This window comes from Aptenodytes patagonicus, chromosome 2 (genome assembly GCF_965638725.1).
Source record: "Aptenodytes patagonicus chromosome 2, bAptPat1.pri.cur, whole genome shotgun sequence".
Lineage (NCBI taxonomy): Eukaryota > Metazoa > Chordata > Aves > Sphenisciformes > Spheniscidae > Aptenodytes > Aptenodytes patagonicus.
The window spans coordinates 153,180,099-153,203,142 of record NC_134950.1 but is presented as its reverse complement, the minus strand read 5'-3'; the positions used below and the strand labels follow the sequence as shown (position 1 = coordinate 153,203,142).

Below are 23,044 nucleotides of genomic sequence, written 5' to 3'. Positions count from 1 at the left end.
GGAAAGCTTCATCAAAGTCACCATTGGAATTTATTTTTCTACTTACGCATATCTACGTGTACACACACCAACTGAAATCCACTGCACTCATGGATCTGTATGTGCAGTGACAGAAAGCATCCAAGACTATTCCACACACTCCATACTAGCACTTGCACAATGTACAGCTTGGCATGCAAACAGTAAATATAAAACTTATACTCCAGATGTAGGCTTGTGTTTTTCACATTAAGAAAATAAATCCATGTGAAATATAAAAGTTAAAATATAAACACTTGACTGTTTCCTCACAGTCTGTTCCATCCTGGCTGTTTGGCATCCATCCTTTACAGGCCAGAAGTTTCACAGATGGAGTTTCAAATGCCCAGCAGACACAACAGAAGCTAGATTTTCAAAGATGCTCACTGCACAAAGAGCTGACATCTTTTGATGTCAGTCTAACCTAATAATTTATTATGATTTCCAATGCAAACTATTCTTAAAAACATCTTCCCAATGCAAGTCAGAAGAATTTGGAAAAGCTTTTAGAATTTAAGCATTTTTTTAGAGCTTGTTTCCAGGATTAGATACCATTGTATCATTGAGATATTTGGCAGGAGATTTGTATTCACTTAGCTGACAAATCATAAAACACAACCAATTCTTCAATCTCAACCTTATCAAACACTGATCAAACATCAGCAAGAGCCTTGATTGTTATGAAAGGCACACTATTCCTGTCAGGAACATTCTTCTTCATTTTCCTCTGGGGAGAGGAGGAAGTTTTTGCAGAATAGGTTATAGTGAGTCTGTGAAAACAGTAACAATCAAGCTCTTTGCTCCTAGATTAGGCAAAACTAAAGACTGAAACACACAAATTACAGGCCTTACCTTGCTCTGACTCCATTTGAGGAAATCCTGCTGCTTTCAACAGTATTTGGGTAGTTGCCTGTTTTTATTGGTTTATTTATCTATTTGTGCATTTACTTGCACAAAAAAAGCAAATCAATTAATTAATTTCTATCATTTAATTTAGGAAAAAAAATCATCACAGTGGTTTCTTTAACTGTTATGTCATATCTTAGTCATATTTAAAGAAATGCTGCCGGGGGAAGATTCCCGTGACAAGCCTTTCACCAAAGAAAGATTTTAGGTAGCAAATCCTATTAAGTCCTACTAGAATTTATATCCTAATTCTGAAGGCACAGCACTACCAGTAGAATACCAAAATAAGAATGCTGAACTCGGAGCAGACCGTTAATTCAGAACACTGAAAAGACTAAATAACAGCATTTGTCACTTCACATGCAACCGCTCTAAAGAAAAACATCAAACAAATGACTTGCATCTCATTCACTGAGTTTATACTCAACATAGGAATGCCAAATGGAAGAAAACTCTTATTTTCTGAATTATTTACCTCAAGAACTAGCCAAAGCTGGTCTCCATTTTTCACATCTTTCTTATAATACATGCCATAGAATTTGACTACATTGGGATGATCAGAGAGAGCTTTCAAAATGTTGTACTCGGCTTCAATTTCTTCATCAATATCCTAGTGTCACAAATGAGAAATACATAGTGGTTAATAAATAAATAATGATAGCTATTTAAAAAACCCAACACATAGCATTTTCTGGCTATTCAAATGTAGTTTGAAATAATGCAAAGAAAAAAACCGAACAGAACATGAATGTACCATTTGCAGGGCTACAAAGCTTAGTTCTGTTTACTCAATACAAAACAGTCATCTGGTTTTTTACTTGGTCTTTATCAATTTCAGCTAACGAACACACCGGGTATGACAAAGCAGCCCTCAGGAGAATGGGGAAGGAGCATTTCAAGGCAAAGCCAGTGCAATCCACAAGTGGGTAGGTATGCAGATGCCTCGGGAAGTCACATGTCACTTCTCTAGTCTCAAGGGTATCCCCAGCTAGAGATGATGCAGCTGGAATTACCTCTCCACCCCTCTGTGCACAAACAAGTATGACTGCAGCCACATCTTACTCATTTATCATCCCACTTTCTAGAATCATCTGGGAATTTTTCTCATTTTTTACTATCACAGAAATTGGTAACATCCATGATCTCTCTGGCTTCTCCTACTGAGCTATAAGAGTTGTGGCTTTTTGTCAGTCTTTCGTTACAGACCTCGGGTTTCTTACACAGCGAGGGAAATACATTTGGAGGTGAGAGATGAGAACAAGTTTTGCCAACACATGCACCAGGAGCTGTGCAAGCCCTTTCAGACCAAACATAGATGCTAGCAACGGTGGGCACTGGATGACTCAGGTAACCCCTTCCACCTATGCACTGGAATTGCTCATTGAGGGACACTATCAGACTGTGTTTCAGTGATGCTGAGAAAATATTCAATACATCCTGGCCACAGGTAGAGGCAGAATAGCTGCAGTCATTTCCCCCCATTGTTTAGATCTCAAAAGAAATGTTAACATACTTGTTTCCAAATTTAAAATATTTTTAATACAATTTGCTACTTACACCCACCCAAAAAGAAATAGAAATGAAAAATCAATTCTAGAGGAAGGCTACCTATGAACTCCACTATCCACACGAATGGATTTCGTATCAATGAAAAGCACCTACTCAGTGCCGAAAACCCATCTCACCACTGCCAAACAGAAGTGACCATGGCAGAGAAAAGGGATGCTTTGTATTCCCAATGAATGACACTCCTTCTCATTTTGTTCACCACCAAAGGCATCTGCCCTAAGAGGACTTTGATCGCTTGTTTCTTATACAGGTCTCTCCAATACTAAATCCAACTCAAGTTCCTCATACCAGCCTTTTGTCTTGAGACTGGTCTCAAAGAACTTTGCCTGTCACCAGTATCTTCAGGAATTGGGCCATTAAACTTTTGCATTGAGATTACAAGAGTAAGTCTTCTCACAAGGAAGGGTTTTAGAGATTTTTTTATTGGAGTAACCAAAAACCAGCAGAAATTTTCCTCTTTCAAAAAAAGGAGGAACTCACTTTAAGTTAATTCTCCCATAAGCACAACACAGAATACAGCCAATAAAAAAGGAGATGCAAGGAAGGAAGAAAGAACCAAGGCACTGAAGGTGGCAGAGGAAGGAAAGGGAAAGAGTGGAAGTTAAGAAGGGATGAAGAGAGAAAATGCATCTGGCAAAAACAAAAGGACAGATCATAAAGCAAAAAAACCCCCCAAAACTACCCATGAAAAAAACAGAGTCGAAAGCCAAAAAACTACACACAAAACATACAGTAGCCCTGGCTGCCTTGGGGAAATTGGAAGAGAATTAGCCCACTGTCCTACCGTGATTTAATAGAGGTTTTCACCTCCTGAAGGGTACTTATTTATGAGATTTTTACTATTATAAAGAGAAATGAAAAGAGAGAGAATGAAATGAATAGAATATTCATTCTGTGCATACTAGAAAGAAAAATATTCCTCTGCATTTTATGAAGGAAGAGAACTTGAAATACTTGTTTGAAATTGAACATATTTACCTGCATAAGAGTACCTGTTTCAGAAATGGTAAAGGGAATATTTCCATGTGAACTTAGGATAATTTGGCTAAGAGCCCTAAAGTGCAGTGGTATTTACTTATAGCCCTGAGGACAAGACTAAGAGCATTCTCAGTTCCATCTTCATATATTCTCACTTCAACACCTTCACTTTCCTGTTTCAGTTTCAAAAAACTGAGCTGTTATTCAACACAAAGAACCTGAGAGCTCTAAAGGATTAAACATGAAATGCTTATTTCAGTCTCACATCACCCATGATAATGTAGTTTCCCAGTTTAATTTGGAAATATCAGTTAAACCAAGTGATATAAAAACACGTTTCTTCTGCTTGTTTTTTCAGTCCGGCTCTCAAGTGGCACAATTCTGAAACCATCTTCAAAGAAAAAAACTGTAAAATTTAACGAAGAAAATACAGAAAGTAGTTATCTTTCTTCATTGCAATGGCTCCCTCTGCAGCCATTAATAATACTTTCCATTTAAACAGAAAGAACTGTTTATTGCTTTCACCCTATTTCTAATATAGGACTGCCATTTTAACAGTAACATGGAGGTACAGCAGCTACTCCAGACATCCTGTAAATAGGAGGGAAGAAAAGAAGAACAGTATTCTTAGAATAAAAAGGAGAATATATTCAGTTAAAAGGTTCAAGTCTTGGAGAGTGATGTTGAGTGCAATACTGACTTCAATTTTTTCATTAAAATAAGGAATCTGTTTTCATCAGTTATAACTCTTCCCTTCTTCAGTTTCTTATGTTGCATCTTTATCCATTGTATTTCTTTTGTCTTCTTTACATTCTACTCCCTTATCTCCTACTTAATCTATTTCTCTTTCCTCTGGCATCAGCTTTACTACCTCTTCTTTCTTCCTGTCATCATCCTTTATCCTTTTCCTACAACCTCCAAAGTCTACACAACATTGAAAGTTTCCCCAATGCCTTCAGTAATCCCTGCCATAGCCAGTTGCCGCTTAAGAATCATTCTTGACACTTGTGAAAATAGATGAAAGCAGAAGCATTTCCTGCCATACGGGCATTTAGACAAACACCAACTGCAAGAAAGTCCTGCCTATTCACTGTAAGCACAAGAACCTTGTTTACAGAAAGCAACAGAGTCCAAAATAGAGTTTCCAATGAATTTGAATTCATCAAGATCCTTATCGCTTGGCTGCAAATCATATTTACTTTGGGAGAGGTACATGATATTGAATTGAGATGAGCCTCCTTTTGTTGCTTTGAAAGCATGCTGAAATAAAAAGTAGATCAACAAGAAACACAGCAAAGATAATGCAAGACGCTATGTTTTCACAAACACGTTTCATGGACTTACGGGCCATGGATCATAATTTGACATGCGTGTGATACGCAGGGATAGACAGAACCCTGTGTGGCTGTGCAGCTCCAGACCTGCAGCGTTTCACACGGCATGACGTGCTCTTCCCTTCTGCCCAGAGGTCATGCAATGGAGGCACATGCCTCACAACCCTATACTGGGAGTGCAAAAGATGAGCTCAAAGGGGCCACTTGAAACAGGAACAGCTCCTTGTCCGTGTTTTGCGGGCTACTGTTATCGAGAAAAATCCCAAGCCACATGCAGCACCACTGAAGTTAATGGGGTATGCCTTGACAAACCAGACTAATGCTCTTCCTTACTCTTTGAGCATTATTCTGCCACCCAACAAATGTCAGTTATTGAGAACAAAAACATACTCTACAACATAATAATTCCACCTCCCAGTCACCTGGTGCTTTGTGTGTAGGAGCTATTGCCTTTGTATTTTCCATTTGAAAAGATGGATCCCTCTGTGATACCTACGTATTTTGGCACATTCTGAAAATGCAGAACCAACAATAACAATAAAAATAAAGTATGCTGTTTTATTTTTAAAGTATCACTCATAGCATGTAACTCAGCTAAAAGCATGTACTCAAAATAGATGCTTGAAGGTACATCTAAAGCACTTAAAAGTACGTAACTTTCTTACTGGCTAGTATGTAAAAAAAAAAAGGAAAGGGAACAACAGTAAAAATAGAAGAAGCTAGGACTTCTGGTACTGAAAAGCAAAATAATCAGCTCTGCTTCTGAAAGTAAGAGATAAACAAGGGGGAACCAAAAGTAGAGGTAACAAAGTTTAGGTATACTTCTGACTCCTACCATATGCAACCACTTCCAAGATCACTTATGATACGAAAAATGCATTGATAGCTAGCCTGATACTTAGCAGGTTGAAGCAGTTTATTTCACTATCACTTCTAACACAAATGATCTACCAAGATTAAAAGAAAAAAAGACTACATAAATTCACCTACAACTAAATAATCACAAACCAAGTAATTTAAGTAGCTTACGTGAACAGGATCCAAAATTTTGACTGCTGCTTTGCTGCCATTTTTCTTATTTAACACCTTGAAAACTTTTCCATATGTTCCTTTGCCAATAGTCTCAATTATTTCCCAGGTATCTGAAGGATCAGGAAAGCTATCAAATATTATTGTTTTCCCAGTCAACGGAAGCATCTCAAATGATGGCTCCTAGGAAAAAGAGATTTCAATGTTCACTCAACAAATGGTTAATAGCAATTGGTTTCCTACAAATGCGAAGAGAAATACACACTCCAGTCTCAAACACTAGAAATGTTTTTGCATGTAGTGTGCATGCACTGAAAGCATAATGAACAAGAAATGCTGCACTTAATACAGGTACGTGCAGTCAACACAATATCAAATGAAGGGGAATTCAAATAATAATTTGAACTCATTTCAGGCTTGAGTGAAGTCAGTAGAAGCTTTCCCATGCACTTCAATGAAACTATAATGTCACTCTGGGATTTTTTGAGGGGCAGGGGAATGGCAGTCCAGTTCATAAAATCCAAAAGAATTTGGCTCCATTACTAAGAATCAGGCAAGAAGGTGAAAAAAAACCCACAAAACAAAACATGTTACATAATAGCATTAGGTTCATTCAAACTTTTACAGCAAATGATCATTTTTCTAATCCTACTCTTACCATTTGAATTTTTATATAGATCTCATAAGGCCAAGCAGATCAAGGTGGCAGATCTTTTCACAATATTATGGTCTTCTGACAGCCAATCATTCACAGTCATGGGAAACGTGTTTACTGATGTACGTTCATTAACAACTGTTTTACCTACTGTAAAGAAAACACCTTTTACAATGATGGAATTGTATCCATCACTGACCAGGTTATACCTATGCCCTGGTCAATGATGGATACAATTCACTTATACATGCCTTCATAGTGACTAACTATCCAGCAGCTACAGCGGTAAAAATAAAGCACACACCACCCCCCCAGACAAACAACAACAAAACAGAAACCCCACCTTTACCCATTGTTAAGAACAGCCAAAAACTCAGTAGAAATGTGTTAAAAATTACATTCTCGTATTCTTAATTGTAGAGCCAAGACTGAAAAAGAGAAGGGGCAGGGAAGAGGACAGACTCAAGCCCTTACTAAGTAAGCAAGCAATAAATAAGTGAGCCAGCTACTGAGTGCTTAAGTCCTTCCTGAGCACAATATGCAGTAAGCAAGCCAGGTTTGGAGAGTAATTTTCATATACCCATTTTTCAAATTTTTATATAATACTTTATAAACAGACTACAATGTAATAATTCTTGGATTTTTTTATGTCAACAGCACAAATCTACACACATAAAGCATTTTATGATATTACTCCAGTGACAGAAATTGCACCGTGATACCATACTACTTTCTTTGATAATGAAGAGAATGGCTTCAATTTCAGTTTCATCCATGGCTTCCAGCATACTAGACATACTTTCTTTATTCATCTGCTTATTCATATAACCATGTATTTCCCACTACACATGCAGCATATATATCCACTATACATACAGCATGTATACCACCTAGAAGCAACTGAAATGGACTGCTATACAAACACACGTTGTACCAGCTCTTTCAATTATCTGATATGCATACTGGCACGTCACGTGCGTTCAGACTAATTTTCTACTGGATAATACAAGCTCGTCTGGGGAACACAGGGGTCAGAATTCTTCCCATCATTCTGTTCTTGGTTGATTAGCTCACTGATGAGTGAGAAGACAGGGTTTTCTTCTCTCTCTCCTCCCCCTGCCCCTTTTTTTTAATATATACATGACTATTACCAACTTCTATACCCGTTTATGCAGCAAAGTAGTAAAATACCGTCTCAACACCAGGAAACCTGCAGCAGTCTGTTGCATACCGAGGACTGCAACCAGTACTGGCCCAGCACCTTGATTTCAAGGGCTGTGGGAACAAAATGACCCAATTTTATCTGCTACAATGAAATCTCCCTTAACACAAATCCAGGATAAGGTCAAAGTAAAGATAGAGGATCAAGTTCCAGAGACATGTAGCTGTAATACATAAATCCTCAAATTTCCATTCCAGATTCAAAATTTGCTTTTTCCTTCCGTCCAGCCCTCCCCCTGGGATTCATATAGACACAACTTGGACATTGACTGCAGTCTCTTCCTAAGGCATTACCTTTCCACCTCATGCCTAGTATTTATCCATGCCTTGGGAGCTTCACCGTGTCCAGGCAAAGCCATGTCTTCCCCAGAAAATGAACACAAATGAGATACAACTTTTTTTTTGGAACTTGCTTTTTCTTTTGCCTTTAAAATAGCGCTCAAATACAATCGTTCTGGATTTTTTTAAAAATCATTTTATACATATATATAAATGCTTTGTAATTAGCTCATAATTGGGACTACACAAAATAATAACCAAATTGGGGATGATAAAGGGATTAGGATTCATAATCCCAAACCCCTGCTTTGAGGGATTCAACAATGATGGAATTTCAAAATTTCTCTATCTGAACTTTAGTTTTTAGAATTGAAGTTAACTATTTATTTAAAGTTTTACTGGATACTCAATACATAACTAGTGATTTTTTGGGAGAAATAAAAAGTAGAGAGCTATCAATGGGCGCCTTCATAAGAACTGAGATGTCCAAATCATATTGGAGCCTGTCTACATACGAGTTATTTTCTACAGAATATGTAGTTTTCCATCAAAATCTAGGGCCTGCTATGTCCCACGTTACAAGAATACACAGTAAGAGCCTCTGACCCAGGCAGCTTACAGTAGGAGATACGCAGAAGTGGAAGAAAGAAAGACTCATTTCCTCCCCTTCAAAGACGAGTAGTTAAGATGCAGGAATGCAAAGACCAGCTTCACATATTTAGCCCGTGCCAGGGCCAAGCAGGGAACTCTGATACCTTGAATCTCCAAATATACCCTTAAGCAAAGGTCCACGCCTCTGCACAGAGGTTTTACAGCAAGTAGAACATTCTAAGAAAAACCACGTACATCAAAACCTGCAGCTTCAGACAGCTTCCCAGGCTTCATTAACTTCCTGTACATTAACAGAATGAAATTCATTGACCCCCAGTATCAATTGCGGAGACTGGTACAAGGAGAACTGTTAAAGGGCTGAGGAAACATGATCCTGCAGGTGCTATTTGGCTACCAGAGAAGAGTGCTAGAGACACTGTCATATGCTTGCATTTTCCTCTGCAAATCACACCAGTTGCACATTATCTTGTCTTAAGAAAAGTCACCACATACGCAACAATAATGCATTCAATAGCTGTCATACTTCGTTCGCTATTTAAGTGCTATTCCAGAAAGAATTGTTCACCCTAATCCTTTGTCTTTTGATTTACAGCTTCAAAATCATAACTTGAATAAGTTATATTGAACATCATATTTCCTCACTTCCACCATGTTTAAGAACAAGCCCCTGCAGACAAATTGTTTAGCTTCCACTTCTATTATTAAAAATATATTAAATAGAATGATTTCAAGTGTTCTGTTCTGGGTTATGAATAATGTTTCATTACATCTCAGTGAAGTTGAGAAAGCTGATAGTGATTTAACCTCATATTTCAGCAATAAATTGGACTGTCTCTGGAATACGTCCGGATGCCCGAACAACTGGGTAATTTATCATACCCCTCACCATTAAAAATTTACTTTAAAAAACACAACTTACAACTTGATCCAAAGTTCTGAGCTAGGAATGTACCCTTGAACCTCTATAGAAACCCTTTAAAATATTTCTGGTGTGCTCAGTGTGACAGTTCACTCAACTTCTGCTCAGATTTTGGCTAACCTGGCTCCTGCTAAGGCCTGATGTATGCTGGGAGCAGCACCATTAGGTCAAAGTGAGAGCACCACATATGGAGGACAGGTGGCCAGAAAGACCTAAAGGGCCATTATGCACCATTATCGCCTGCAAACCGCTGTCTCCTGCAGCCAGTATCTTTTGTCTGGCAGTTTCCTCAGAATCTGCTAACTTATGGAAATTATGTAGGCCAAACCTCCAAGCTGTAAGGTATAAAGCATCAGCTTACCCAAAAAGCTTTTGAAGCAGATCCAACAGCAGCTGGACTGCTGAGGCTTTCCTGCTTCCCGGTGTGATACAGGGGACGCCGGCACAGTGACAGAGGAGGAAGGATGAGCACTCTCACCCTCGGCTAGGTAACTTTTTTTTTTTTTTTTGCTCATAGGTGCCCGAATTAAGAGTTATGGGTTATAAGTTATGAAACTTATGACTTGAACGGTGAATAAGTGAATTCACCTGATAAACTAATCAGGGCAAAAGGGGATTGAGCCCCTGTTTGTCGTGTTTGTTTGTTGTATTTCTTAATGAGCTCATGAAATAAAGTTTATATCGCAGAGTACGTTGTCCTATAAATTTGAGAGATTCAAACGGACCGTGACACTTACAGTGATTAAATTCAGGGTATTCGGGGCAGGAAAAAGTAGTTTTGGAGTTCCAAGACAACAAGCCACTGTGGTTGGATTTTTTGGTTTGTGGGTTGTTTTTTTTCCTCTTAGAGGGGGATCTGGTGTCAGTGATCTGGCTGTCACAGTAAAGAATAAATTGGGTGAGAATTCTTATGAGCCAGCCCTCTGTGATTTTTTGCTTCCTAGGTCACATCAAACATACACACCCTATATGCAGCAGACCTCAGGTCACATGCTAGAGGTACCGGGAGATGCCCTGCTCAGCATCGATGCTGGCAGATCACCACATTCTCTATCATTTTCAGTATCTAGCTAGTTTGGAGAGGGAAGGGGAAGGGAAAGGAAGGGGCAGCCTCATGAAGAACATAGTGTATCTCCTGTGGACTATCTGATTGCTGCAAAGGCAATTCAATGAAGCACATTTATGACACCCAAAACTTAAGATACATACCAATTGCACTGTCAAGAGCTTTATGGTCAAGGCCACGGAGTGTTACAGACAATAGAGTCAAGTGGGAATAAGCAATAGGTTTTGCTTCTGCAGGCTAGGTTGCAAGCACAATGGAGCCTGAATTTCACATAGAATATTACATGTTAATTCAATATTTTTACTACTGTTTCATACCACCTAAGTTTGCAACTCCTTTCTAAACCTTCCCCACCACAATGGTTTCTGAATGGACCTCCATCTCACTTGGATGAAAGCGTATCCATATCCTCCATAAGGAGCTGATAAAACAAGAGAGGCACCTTGCCTCATGTCATTCATCCTTCTCCATAAAGGGAGCCTACATGATTAGCAAAGCACATACCTATTCATATATGACTAAAATGGATCCAGCCTTTAGGTTCCCATCAGCATCTTGTCACCTGGCTACCACAATCTTCTGGTCTTGAAAATTAGAACCAGGACCTCATTGATTCAGTTCAAAACACGCCCACTGAGGTCTTCTTTGATCTCTTTTATTTGTCCACATCACTCCCCCCTTCCCATTGCAAACACTACTTGCATTTGACCAGACAGCTCCTGCACATATCCTACCCCGTAATTTGCCAAACATCTTCACGTGTCACGGGAGGTGGATGTCAGGAGCCAGCAACACTAGCTTACATTGCCTACTGGGTCTGTTACCTCTGTGGAGGTGACACTTGCGCTGCTTCAGATTCTGAAACTTAAACCTCTTGCCTAATGGATGCCAGAAAAATAATCACCCTAAAAAAAAAAAAAAAGGAAAGAAAGAAAAAGAAATTGCAGGCAATGTTCATGTAGAGACCGCTGAGGCTTCTTATATCAAAGAAAAAGCCCTTCTCACCTCACTTTTTCACCACATGATGCCTTTATCCAATATCTAGTTTATAAGCTCTTTGGTCTGGTACTGATCACAAGGCACAGTGGGGCCTTGAAATACTTAACGCAATAGCACAATAAAATCCCACAACACATTTCCTCTTATTTCATGAGTTTATGCCACACTGACAAGTACTTAATAAGAAAGTTAAAGGTTGCTGCATGGAATTCTTAAGACAAGCCAAGAGCATGAGGCTACAATATCCCATTCATCATACTAACACCTAGCACTTTCTGGATAAATGTCCAAATAACTTGATTGTCCAACCATGAACATGGATTGCAGCTCAGATCCTGAGCTAGTATAAATGTAGCTGTAATGAGCCATTTACGCAGCATACTATCTTATCCATCATTCAAAGAATAAGTTTCGCTCTGGAAATTCCAATACCACCCCCACTTAATTCTGGAGGATATTTGGCCTCTGATTTTGATGATGTTACAACCTATATCTGAATGGGAACTATAGTCAAATCTAAGCTCAGTGTGAGCAGATTATTTAGTTTGGCAATTAGTTAAAAACAAGTGTTTAGAACACAACTGTTTTTTACTTCATTTGTCAAAATCTGAATACACTTACATTATAATTTTACTCTAAAACAACAAAAAATAATTTTGCATGATTACATAATTTTTGTACTATCCATGTGTCTATCTGAATTATCCTCTTTGATTGTACATCAGTTTGCTTACTGCTTTCCACTCTATAGATCCCCCAGTGTTTTCCCAGAACTGAACAATTGTCTTTCCCATCTGCAAGAAACTTTCCAGAGGAAAAAAACCCACCTCTTTAGCCCCAGCTAAAGAATAAAAATCAACAACCTTCTCTAACAGTCAGTCCACTTCTTTCACTGTTGTGTGCTTACACTAGTAAGAAAGACACAAGAACTGGGATTCACCTAACTTGATATGTGTACAATATACCTATTGGAACCGAAGCTAGATACTGTAATCCCATTTTAGTCAGTCAAAGCAACCAAAAATTGATTTACCTGACCTAGTTAGCATCTATCTCAGCATAAGAAGACTTGCTCTCCAGACTCTGTTCTGGCTAAGTTTCCATCGACTACAACAGGAACCCAGTTATACAGCTTCAGATGTAGACGTGTTCAGTAAAATGAATCCTATCCTACTTAACTGCTGGAAACAAAGAGTTATAGCTTGACAACTGACAAAATGAGTATCAGCTCCATGCTACAGTCAGGGAAACTGCAAGCCAGCCACATCTCATCACCTGAAAGTTGGCAGGCAACTTGGACATTGTCTGATGATGCACAGAAAAGGCAAGAACCATGCAATGACATTGCCAAGCAAACTTTGAACCCAACAATCTAACCCTAAATTAATGTAAATGCAGAAATAAATGGTTACTTTAAAGCATTTGGAGGCAAGGACTGGTGATAAATTTAGCTTAATCTCAGCCAATGTATGTCCTGGGCATAATTCAAAGTATATACATTAATTTTAGGGCTGCTCAAGGAAAAAAATTCATCCATTTTGAGGCATTTTTTAGTATTCACTCTCTGAAGGGCTTGGTAACTGCTTCTTCTGTTTCTAAAAACACTTTTCCTCTTTGCTGACCGTTATCCAGTGACAACTTTCCCAACAAAGCAAGACAGCTTTCAGAGAAACTTAATGCCTCTGGTCTTCTTGACCTTTGTAAAACTTCTATACGCAGTAGAGAAACAGTACTGTGTGGTATCGGTACCTGATCTCCTTCTATTGATAAATGTATATTGGGTGTCTGCACTGACATTTCATCTGCTTATTATTATTCAGCTGATCTTGACATTTCGACTTGCCGTAGACTGAACTGACCAGCCCCGCTCATGGGAGACTCCAGCTCTTCACTCTCTGAACGTTCTCAGAGGGCGCTGCTGGAAGAGATCTACATCAGTGTTAGGTTCCACCTTGGTTTTCTTCCATTCCCACCCATGCGCCGCAACAGTGAAAGTCCTACTGCATGCTGAGGTTTACAGTTCTCAGGCAACTCCATTGGAGGAGGTTTTTTTTAAGCAACAGGTTACAGAATCAGCAAGGGTTGTAAGCATTCAATTTAATCTCATGCATAGGGGATGCCCACTGGATGACAACCCTTTAGAGCTCAAACATGACATCAGTACAGGATCCCAGTTTTTTGAAGCCAACCTTTAGTTATAGGAAGAGGGTATGAAAAGAACATGGAAACAAAATGCTACATTTAATTATTGTAGTCAATTCAAAAGCTCTGGTATTTTGAAAACAAATGAGAGCTAAAGATTTTTATGGCAATTTTTATCCAACAGAAAATATTTATGCAGGGGCATTACAATCATGAAAACAAGATTAATAACAGAAGGGGGAATGGTGTCATTATCAAATTGTATTCGGACCTTGTGCTGCCAGAAATAATGAACTGACGTTAGCAATCCATGAACTGAATCATATCCAGCTCATTTTGTGGCTCTCAGAAGACAAGCATTGCAAGTGATGAGAATAATTTTTCAATGACTACACACTAGATCAATATATTAGCAAAGAGCTCAGCTTTCAAAGCTAAAGCACCACTTAATTTTCCTATTTTAACACAATAAAACTTTATAAGGCCATATAATCAATATGGTGTGATCTCACTCCCTATTCCTCATAACTTCTAACAGCAGCGAAGTGGCAACTCAACGTTAATTTAGCAGCTGTATCAATGAGCTTTGGCAGGGCTTGAAATTAAGGTGATATAGTCATTTGATAGCAAGATAAGGAAGGCATTACAGACAACAAGCAAATTTGCTAGCACTTAACACTAGCAGGCAAGAAGTTATGGGGTATTCTTTCTATGAAGAAATTCACACATTTCTTGCCGAGTCCCACGGTCATGCTACGGCCTGGGCGGGCAGCGCGTGCCCTGCTCTGCGAGTGCCTGCAGCCAGCCTCAGCGCCCTGACCGGTTTCACCACAAGTGGTTTCACTACGCACGAAGGCGTCCGGACCTCTCTCCTGAACACTCTACATACTTTCCTTACCCAGAAACTCACCTACGGGAACAACAACAACAAAAAAGTAGAAACAAGCAGGATTCACCCAGGGGCCTGAACGAGAGAGCCCAGGGGACAGTGCCAGTGCCAGCCCGCACCCTCCACACGGCCCCCGGGGCCGAGATCTCCCCGGCCCCGAGCAGCCCCGCTCGCAGGCCGCGCGCCCCGGCCACGCCTGCCCGTCCCGCAGCTGCCTGGAGCGCCCGTCCCGACACGGCGGCTGCCGCCGGCGGCGGGAGGCACCGGCCCGGCCCGTCCTGCCTGCCTCGCCACCCTCCGGGGGCCGGTCCGCCATGTCGGGGGAGGGGCGGGCCGCCCCGAAGCCCCTTGGCGGGGCGGGGCCGCCGGGCAGCGCGGCTCCCGCCGCGGCGGCTCCCTGGGGAGTGGGGTTACGCAGTGGCGGCGGAGCCGCCAGTCAGTCACCGGCCCTGGGACACCCCTCCTGCCCTGCCCGCCGCTCCCGGGCCGGGGATTACCCGCAGCGAAACCTCCGGTCCCCGCAGAGTCAGCCCCGCCGAGGGGGCTGGGGCCGCGCCACCTCCGGCGACCGTGCCTCGGATTCACCCTCCTCCGCCGGACGGCCCCTGCCCGGCCCGGCCGCAGTCCCGCCTCGGGGTCAGCGGCGGATAAGCCGTTTGCCCCGCTAATCGCCCGCAAGCGCCGGCAAAGCCGGGAGGGCTCGGCCCGCCCCGGGCAAGGCGCGGCGGGGGGCGCCGGGGCGGCCCGGCCTCTGCTCCCGGCGGGGAGATGGGCGGTTGCTGAGCGTGCAGCCGAGCCGCCCCGGCCCGGATGGGCCAAACCGACCTGGGATCGCCGGCCGACCGCGTCCAGAGCGGGGTCACAGCCTCCGGGGCCTGATCCACCCAACGGGGGATTACGCTGCACCTGTCGGCCACGGGGCATCCAGGGAGGCTGTGGACTTAGTACGGGAGAGCTGCGAATCGTGGCCCTGGGGCTGCCGCTGGCCACGCAGCCCTGTGTGAACCTAATGGACTTACCTGGTCCGCTAAAAATAATTGAGATCTGGTGCATGCACAGAGCTCACGTTATTGCCCATTGCAGAGAGGTCACTACACAGCGGCAGCACAACATAAGTGTAATACATGGTAGCAGGGTGAAGTTGCAAGACAAAGTACTCAAGAGTTGGGAAATGGATGAATTTTATCAGTAGAGCTCCTATGTGATTTATGAGCCAGTGTGTAATTATGCTTCCCAGGTTTTCTTTGGAGGACCTCTGCCACATCCACTGCAAAGAAGCAGCCAAACTTAATCAGCACCAGGGAAGGTGTGCCTCCATCGGAGACTTCTGCTGTCATGTTGAGTTTGTCTCCTTCCATTTTTCTAATAACATTTGAACCCGGTTTTTGTTTTCAGGCAGGTCTGACAGTAGGAGAGTTGTTTCAGAGCTATCTATGTTTTATGTCTTTCACAAAAGCAGAGCAGAGACCAGGTAGTTCATAGATGGCCTTTCCATGTGAATATATCTGTGATGCGAAAGGCTGCTTATCCCATCCCAGACATCAAAGAAATCACATGGACAAGAAGCCTTATAAAATTCCTCACTGTGGGAAAATCATCAATAGAAACTTCTATATTCTTAAACCCCAAAGCTAAACAGCCATGAGCCAGATATTTTTAAGGACAAGAGGCCTCATTAATTACCTTAATCAAAGCACTACTTTACTGTATAAAAATTGTTAACATTTTAGGACTGTGCACAGCATTATGCACATAGGAATTTATGAGGGAAAGTTTAAGGTGCCATATAGTCTTTATTAACTCCTTTCATTGCTGGCTGCTCTGTCCCTTCATAACCTTTTCTCATCCCCTGGTTGAGACCCTATAAAAATACAAAATGAGCTTCCTAGTTTTATAATCCCATTTTACTAATTGGGGTTGGAAGCACTAGCAGAATAGGGCCCCAGTTGTAAAAACATCCATATCTTTTAGGCTTGAATTGCTACATGAGCGGCATTTATGAAAGCTTCCCTCTCCCCGAGCAAAGCTCTCATTGATTTTAGTTGTGCTTATGGGTACCTAGCACCCACTGCCTTTAGGCTGTGTGTCTGGCTGGATGGCAGGTCACATGCAGAAGCATGACAGTCTAATCTGCCGATCATGCAGAAGCTTGACCAGAGTGCACCATGAAAAAGGGCTAAAAGCCTCTCAGTGGAAAGCTAGGTACAAAAAGGGGATGGTGCACACTCACACCTCTCCTCCTGGACAGAGCTGGTATGCATCCGAGGCCTGGAGCAAGGAGCTGAGAAATGCTTAGACACAGTCTTAGGAGCCAGAAAAGAGAATAACTTCAGCGATCGGTTCATATGTCCCCTTCCACTCCTAGCAGTGCTGTCTGAAAACAAAACCACTGCTGCCCACCTTGTCTGCTTCTCAATATCTGTGTGCCAAAGTCACTGTCCCTTAGCTCTGAAGGCCTGAAATTCCCTGTGAACGCTCCCTTTTCTGTCAGAGGGATCTCAAAGGCAAGAATCCATGATGTTACTCAGCTGAGTCCATTTGGAGTGAAGTGTTGTGCACACTTTGGTCTTCTGCATTAATTAATTAATTAGGTGAACTGGTCTGTGAAACTCCCAAAAACTAGTATCTGCTTCATTTAGATGATCCTGAATGACGTGTAAGGAATGACAGCCCGTTTCTGCAGAAAGGATCCTAGTTTAAACCAGTAAAAGTCACAACCAACCTCTGAGGCCTATAAAGGTAGGCACTGTTCAAACAAACAAGGAGTTTCAGCCCTTAGTGAATGACAGTCTACATGTCAGATAGACACGGATTGTGCTGGAAAACTTAGGCACGAGGCGATTAAGTGACATTCAGTGTCATGCAGCTTAGCCACACTTCTCCTTTCCCTTTATTTCACTCCTTCATGTTCTTTCTCCATCTCAACATGCCTTGGCTTTTGCCCCTCTTTTTCCCAAATGTTTATGGCTTTGCTTTTCTCTAGGAAGCCTTCCAGAGGGGATTCCAAAGTTCCTGAGTGAATTTGGGTATATGCTCCCTCTCCCCCAAATAATAATTGAAATAATTAAAGGCAAGTGTTATGTATTGACAATATCTAGATATATATTAAAAGATAAATTCTGATCATCTCCAGCTGTACCTGGTATGAGGTTAAGTTGTGCTTAATGTCATGAGACAGCATCTATACTACACTATCTTTTTAACAGATTGCGATTAGGTTGGTTTCAGACTCTCTCCGTGCCTTTCAACATAGTTTTTAACTTCATTAGAAATACTGTGGGTGTAAGTCTGAAAACTATTTTTAAATTACTATGTGAGAAATGTGAAAGCAGTGTGAACAGACACACTTTCAGAGCATCTTCAACATTAAATCACACTAGACAATTGCTTATAGAATGTCTTATTCTTCATTGTTATATAATGGACCAGAAGCATACATAAGTAGAATGGACCTCTTTTACTTCAGAACTGATAAACTCAGACTTTTACATTCCTGGAAGCTTCTAATGACAAAAGAAAAAAAGATGCTCTTGTGATTAAGGCACCAAATTAAGACTATAATTTATTTAAAAAATTAGTTCCTGTATTGTGAAAGTCCTTACTACATCCAAATAAAGTCAGGATCCTGCTGCTCTGGACACTGTGGACCCCCCTACAAAAGGAGGTCCTCCTGCTGTTGGGCAGAGCTCAGGCATGGAGGGCTTGTGGGACCTAAGGCACATGTTCCCTCTTAATCTACTGTCTTTTCTTTATAATTGAGCTTTTAATACTATTCTACCCATGAGGATGTCTTTTGATGGCTAATTATATGCAAATAACAAGTGACGCACAAAAAGATCAGCAGATACATAAATGATAACTTAAGAAAATAAACAAGCACATTTAACTAGCAGAAGAGAGACCACCACTATAAGAATTAAAGAACTTACCTGTCTGGGGAACTGCTTTTTGACCTCTCTGGCTGCTTAACTGAGCACAGCCTGGAGCAAATATGAGGAACTCCTCCCCTTTTGGTGTTTATTACAGAGAAACAATACTTCCTGTGACACCTGAGTAAATATCCTCTAGGAAAACCACCACATAGTTTCTCTACAGCTAGCTTATTACTCCTTTGATCATAAACACCATCCACCATAATGAATTACCAAGCATGCCCAAAAGCATGTGTTATTTATTGAATGCATAGATTTCTCTGAAGCAACCCCAAGCTTTGCCAGCTATTTTCTTCAGTTGATCAAAAGAGCTCCGTAACCCCTTTTGAAGGTCTTAGATGCGTGATCCTTGTAATCACATTTAAAGGGCTGGTTAGCTCAGGAGACTGTTAATAGGATACAAAACCTTTCACATCCAACCCAGATCAGTGCAGATGAAAAGTTATGACTATTTAACAGCTCTTTCATGTCCTGTGACCTAACCCAGTTCCTAAAGGAGAAATGTTTCTATTACTTTAAATTTACAGAATGTGGTTTTCAGGCTTTTTTAACTGCACGTGTAATACAGAACATTTGACAAACAGGAAAATAATTAAAAAGCTCCGTGGTAATTAATGAATCCAATTAAAACTGCAATCAAAAGAATTTTCAAAATTCCCACTCCAAAACTATCTCCACAGTCTCAACAAACCCACAAGCACAGGTGAGGGTTATAGTAATCAAAAAGCAGGAATTGCTGGAAAGTAGAAGTGATTTAGAAAACTGACAGTTCTTCACTAAAATTTCATTGTATCAGCCCCTGTCATTAGACCCAGGAGCTGCACATCTAGCACAGAAGTATTGCCTTTGAATGGTGATAGCCTAACTCACACTTACTGATTCATATTCAGTAGGGAAATAAAAAAATACAAGCAAACATATGCAAGGCATTGTGTTGAAATTTCACAGCTATTTCTACTTCACAGGGTTTGAGGTAGCAAAGTTTTAGGGTTTTGCAGGTATTGTTTTCCATCTAAGAAAGTTCTAAGTCAGACCCAATTCGAACTCGTGTCTCAAACTCAATTTTTTAAAAATGCCTTTTTTTTTTTTAATAAAATATCAGGAAAAGAGGTATCAGGAAATTTGGAATATAAAACCTCCACAGTTGTTCTACAAAATCACAGGAGAGAAGGTCAGGGGCCAAATGATAATTGCAGAGAAGATTTATGCCACAAAATGGCTTCTACTGTCAGCAGTTACTTAGAGAGTACAGTTATCCCTTCCTTGGAACGCACTGATCACCAAAATAACCTTAAAGGATTTTGCTTACATGCAGTGATGTGAGCTAGTAAGAAGGTGACAGGACATCTGAGGATTGCTGCTTTCTACATACCTGGGTGTAACGTGAAGTGCCAATCTTGAAAACGTGCAGGTAAAGATTTGGGGTTGTAGTACTGCCATTTCCAAGCGTGCACAACAGATCCCTCAGAGTCATGAAGCTGGCTTGAAAATTGTGGGATTAAAAAACTAAACTAAGCAATAAACACCAGTCATGTGGTAATATTGGTCATGTGGGTCATGTTGTTAATACAGCAGTTCCCCTACTAACTGCTTAGAGATTTCAGGTTTGGCACTTTATTTTTTTTTGAAAAATATTTTTGAATCAGTTGTACAGAGGGTCTCATTTATATCCTGGAGTATCCGTGCCTAAGTTATGCACAATCCAAGTGAACAAAAATACATAATACATAAACTGTGTATTTCTTTACAGCTGTATTTCTCCATAGCCCCTGAAGGCTTAGGTAATCAGCACTCTGGCATTAAGAAAAATACCTATTAAACAAATATCACCATTAACATTACTAAACACAAATGTACTTTGTTATATAAATAGGACTGTGAACTAATGAAGTATAAGCAGCATCAATGTATTGATAATTCAAGCAGTTAAATTGCTGTTTGGTATATACTTCTAGTTATCATCTGTGCTGTTCTGGTATGTACTTACAGGAGAGTTGAAAAGACCTTTAACTAAAAAAAAAACCCAGCAGAATCTTTCTATAAGATTATTTATACTTTTTTTCCACCCTGAATTAAAATAAGACCTAAAACCCAGAAGCTATTCAGTGTAGAGGCTCCTACGTAATATATACCTGTACAGCATCCAGTCCCTGAGTTCATTGCATTCCAGGTGCTGCCATTTAACCATGTTTATTAATGGGGCAAACAGAGGTCTTGTCATATCAGGTGATAAAAGAAGGCACAGTGTTGAGCAAGTGTGTCTTTTCTTCTGCCTCTGAAGGGGTCACAGTGCACAAATGGAAGTGTCAGCCAGGAATGATAGATGGCATTTTGTGTGAGTGAAAAGGAGAGGGAATCAGTTTTGTTCAGTAGCCAGAGCACATACATTTCTGTGCAGAAAGTGGCACCTGGGATCTGCCTGACCAGTAGGTCTCCAAATCATTGCTCACTTTTCTTCTACCTGACATGATTTTTTCAATCAGCCTTGGCTAGTGACAGAAGATTCTCCATGTTCACAGTTCCCATAAACATCCATCACAATTATTCAAAGTTAAATTTCAGGCACTAAAGACATTATGGTTTACATAAGACCAACTTCTCTCAAGACTGAATCAGTTCCAGTAGCCTTGGCAAGAGTCACAGGGCACCAGCTCCTTAATCTGTGGATTAACTGGATGTTGAGGTTACCATTTGGAAAAATTAAGCTTCTAATCCTCGTAATATGTAAGGAACTGTAAAATTTAATCTAAATATTCAGGAACAAGATGGAAAAGAATGATAACCTAAGAAATTTCATTAGTTTTATTTTGCTAGGCCTTCTTTTTTAATACCATAATTTTTAAAGCCAATATCATGATTTTGAAGGGATATGACTTGTGAGGTTTGCGAATTTGAGGCTGGAAGTACTCAAATTACTATTCTTGGACAATTTCAAGTTTGGAATATCGCGTAATATGCAGAATACTTCCAATGGATACACAGAATGTCTCAAGCGTTCTTTGTTCTGCTCATTTTTTTCCTATTTTACAGTTTCAGACATACCAGGAGCTTGCTGTCAGGCTAGATCTTCCTCCCCTTGGAGCCAGAGGTAGCAAGCACATTGCCAGACTTCATACACTTCACAAATCCACACTTCATTAATCCCAAACAGTTGCAAAATAACAAACAAATAAATAAATGCTAGAAAATTATCTTTTTCTTTCAGGAACAATAAAAAAGGGACAGGTTCTTTATATCACACTAGCCCCAAATGAAGAATGACAGCATAATCTGAGAATAACCTGAAAAGTTTGTTTTGAAGTTTTTCTCCATTATTTTGCCGGTACTATTATGAATTCCTCAGCCTCCTAATCCAGAGGCACACCACAAATGAGTCTTATAAACAGTTTCCTATTTGTGAGCCTGTCATTAATCTCTGAGGACGTTCCAAAGATAGCCCTCAGAGGATTTGGATTTGTCGTCTTCTTTTTCTTTTTAATCCAGTTAGGGAGTATAGCAAACAGTGACACAAACAGGATTACATTTTGAAGGGGCCCATGCCTGATTATGTGAGCAGCACACAGCCATGCTCAGCTCCGGGTTCCTGCTCTGCAGTTTGCTCTCTTCCCGACTGCTCCTCCTCCTCCTTTCTGGTTGATTGTAAAAACATTTGAAAAAACTTACTTATTTCAGAAAAATTGCAGATTTAAAAAAAAAAAGAAGAAAGAAAAAGGAGGGAAACTGTGTGCCATCCTCATTTTTAGCGTCTTCTCTGTCTTTATTACCATACTTGTGTCCCAGTGCTCTACCACTTAACCGTATGTAGCATTTCCAACACTTCATTCTCCTGCATGATGGGACAGCCTTGTCATCTCCGCTCCTAGCAGGAACGGAGGCAATTCTTCTTCACTCCTGCAGAGTACTTCCAGCATTTCTGTGGTGATGGGTTCCTTAGAGCCAAATTGTCATTAGGACTCTTCCAGGTAACAAGCACTCTTTGAAATAAAAACACTGATTTTTAAACACTGAAGTGAAGTATGAAAGGCACCAGTATATTCTCCATCTCAGAATACCTTCAAATCAAGGCAAAGAATTTAAAACAATGAAAGGCTGTTAAAAAATCAAGAATTCTGTGTTCTTGGAAGTATTAATTGCATATTGATTATTGCAGCTGGTGTGCTAAATGGTCCCAATTTTTCTATCCATGACCATCTCTCTCCATTATTTGTAACTCCTCCAATTTCTCCCATTACCTGCAAACTTTAACAGAAAATATTTTTGCTTCCCAGCTATTGTCAGGAAAAAATTGTTTAGGACCAGGACCAGTTGATACAGACTTCCATTAGAAACATACCTGGTTTAGCGTGGTTTTTAATGTCACATTAGATTTTGAGACCTACAAGTAGCCAGTTTCCAGTCTGTCCAATGGTGACGCACTGATTTTATAGATTGTTAGGACTAATATAAGCTATCTAGAATGACTGGCTTTGGTATTTCATATAAGCTGCTATAGTTAG

General features: G+C 40.6%; 1 protein-coding gene across 1 annotated transcript in view; it reads right to left on the bottom strand.

The window, feature by feature from the left end:
• MYO3A (myosin IIIA) overlaps positions 1-13,364 on the bottom strand; it is a 122,063-nt gene extending 108,699 nt beyond the window's left edge. Inside the window, exons 1-3 of the mRNA XM_076332355.1 lie at positions 13,335-13,364; positions 5,835-6,017; positions 1,400-1,534 (exon numbers count right to left, since the gene is read on the bottom strand). Of these exons, the coding sequence (XP_076188470.1) occupies positions 1,400-1,534; positions 5,835-6,002 (303 nt within the window). The 5' untranslated portion in view covers positions 6,003-6,017; positions 13,335-13,364. The remainder of the gene's footprint in view (positions 1-1,399; positions 1,535-5,834; positions 6,018-13,334) is intronic.
• Between the last annotated feature and the right edge of the window lie 9,680 nt (positions 13,365-23,044).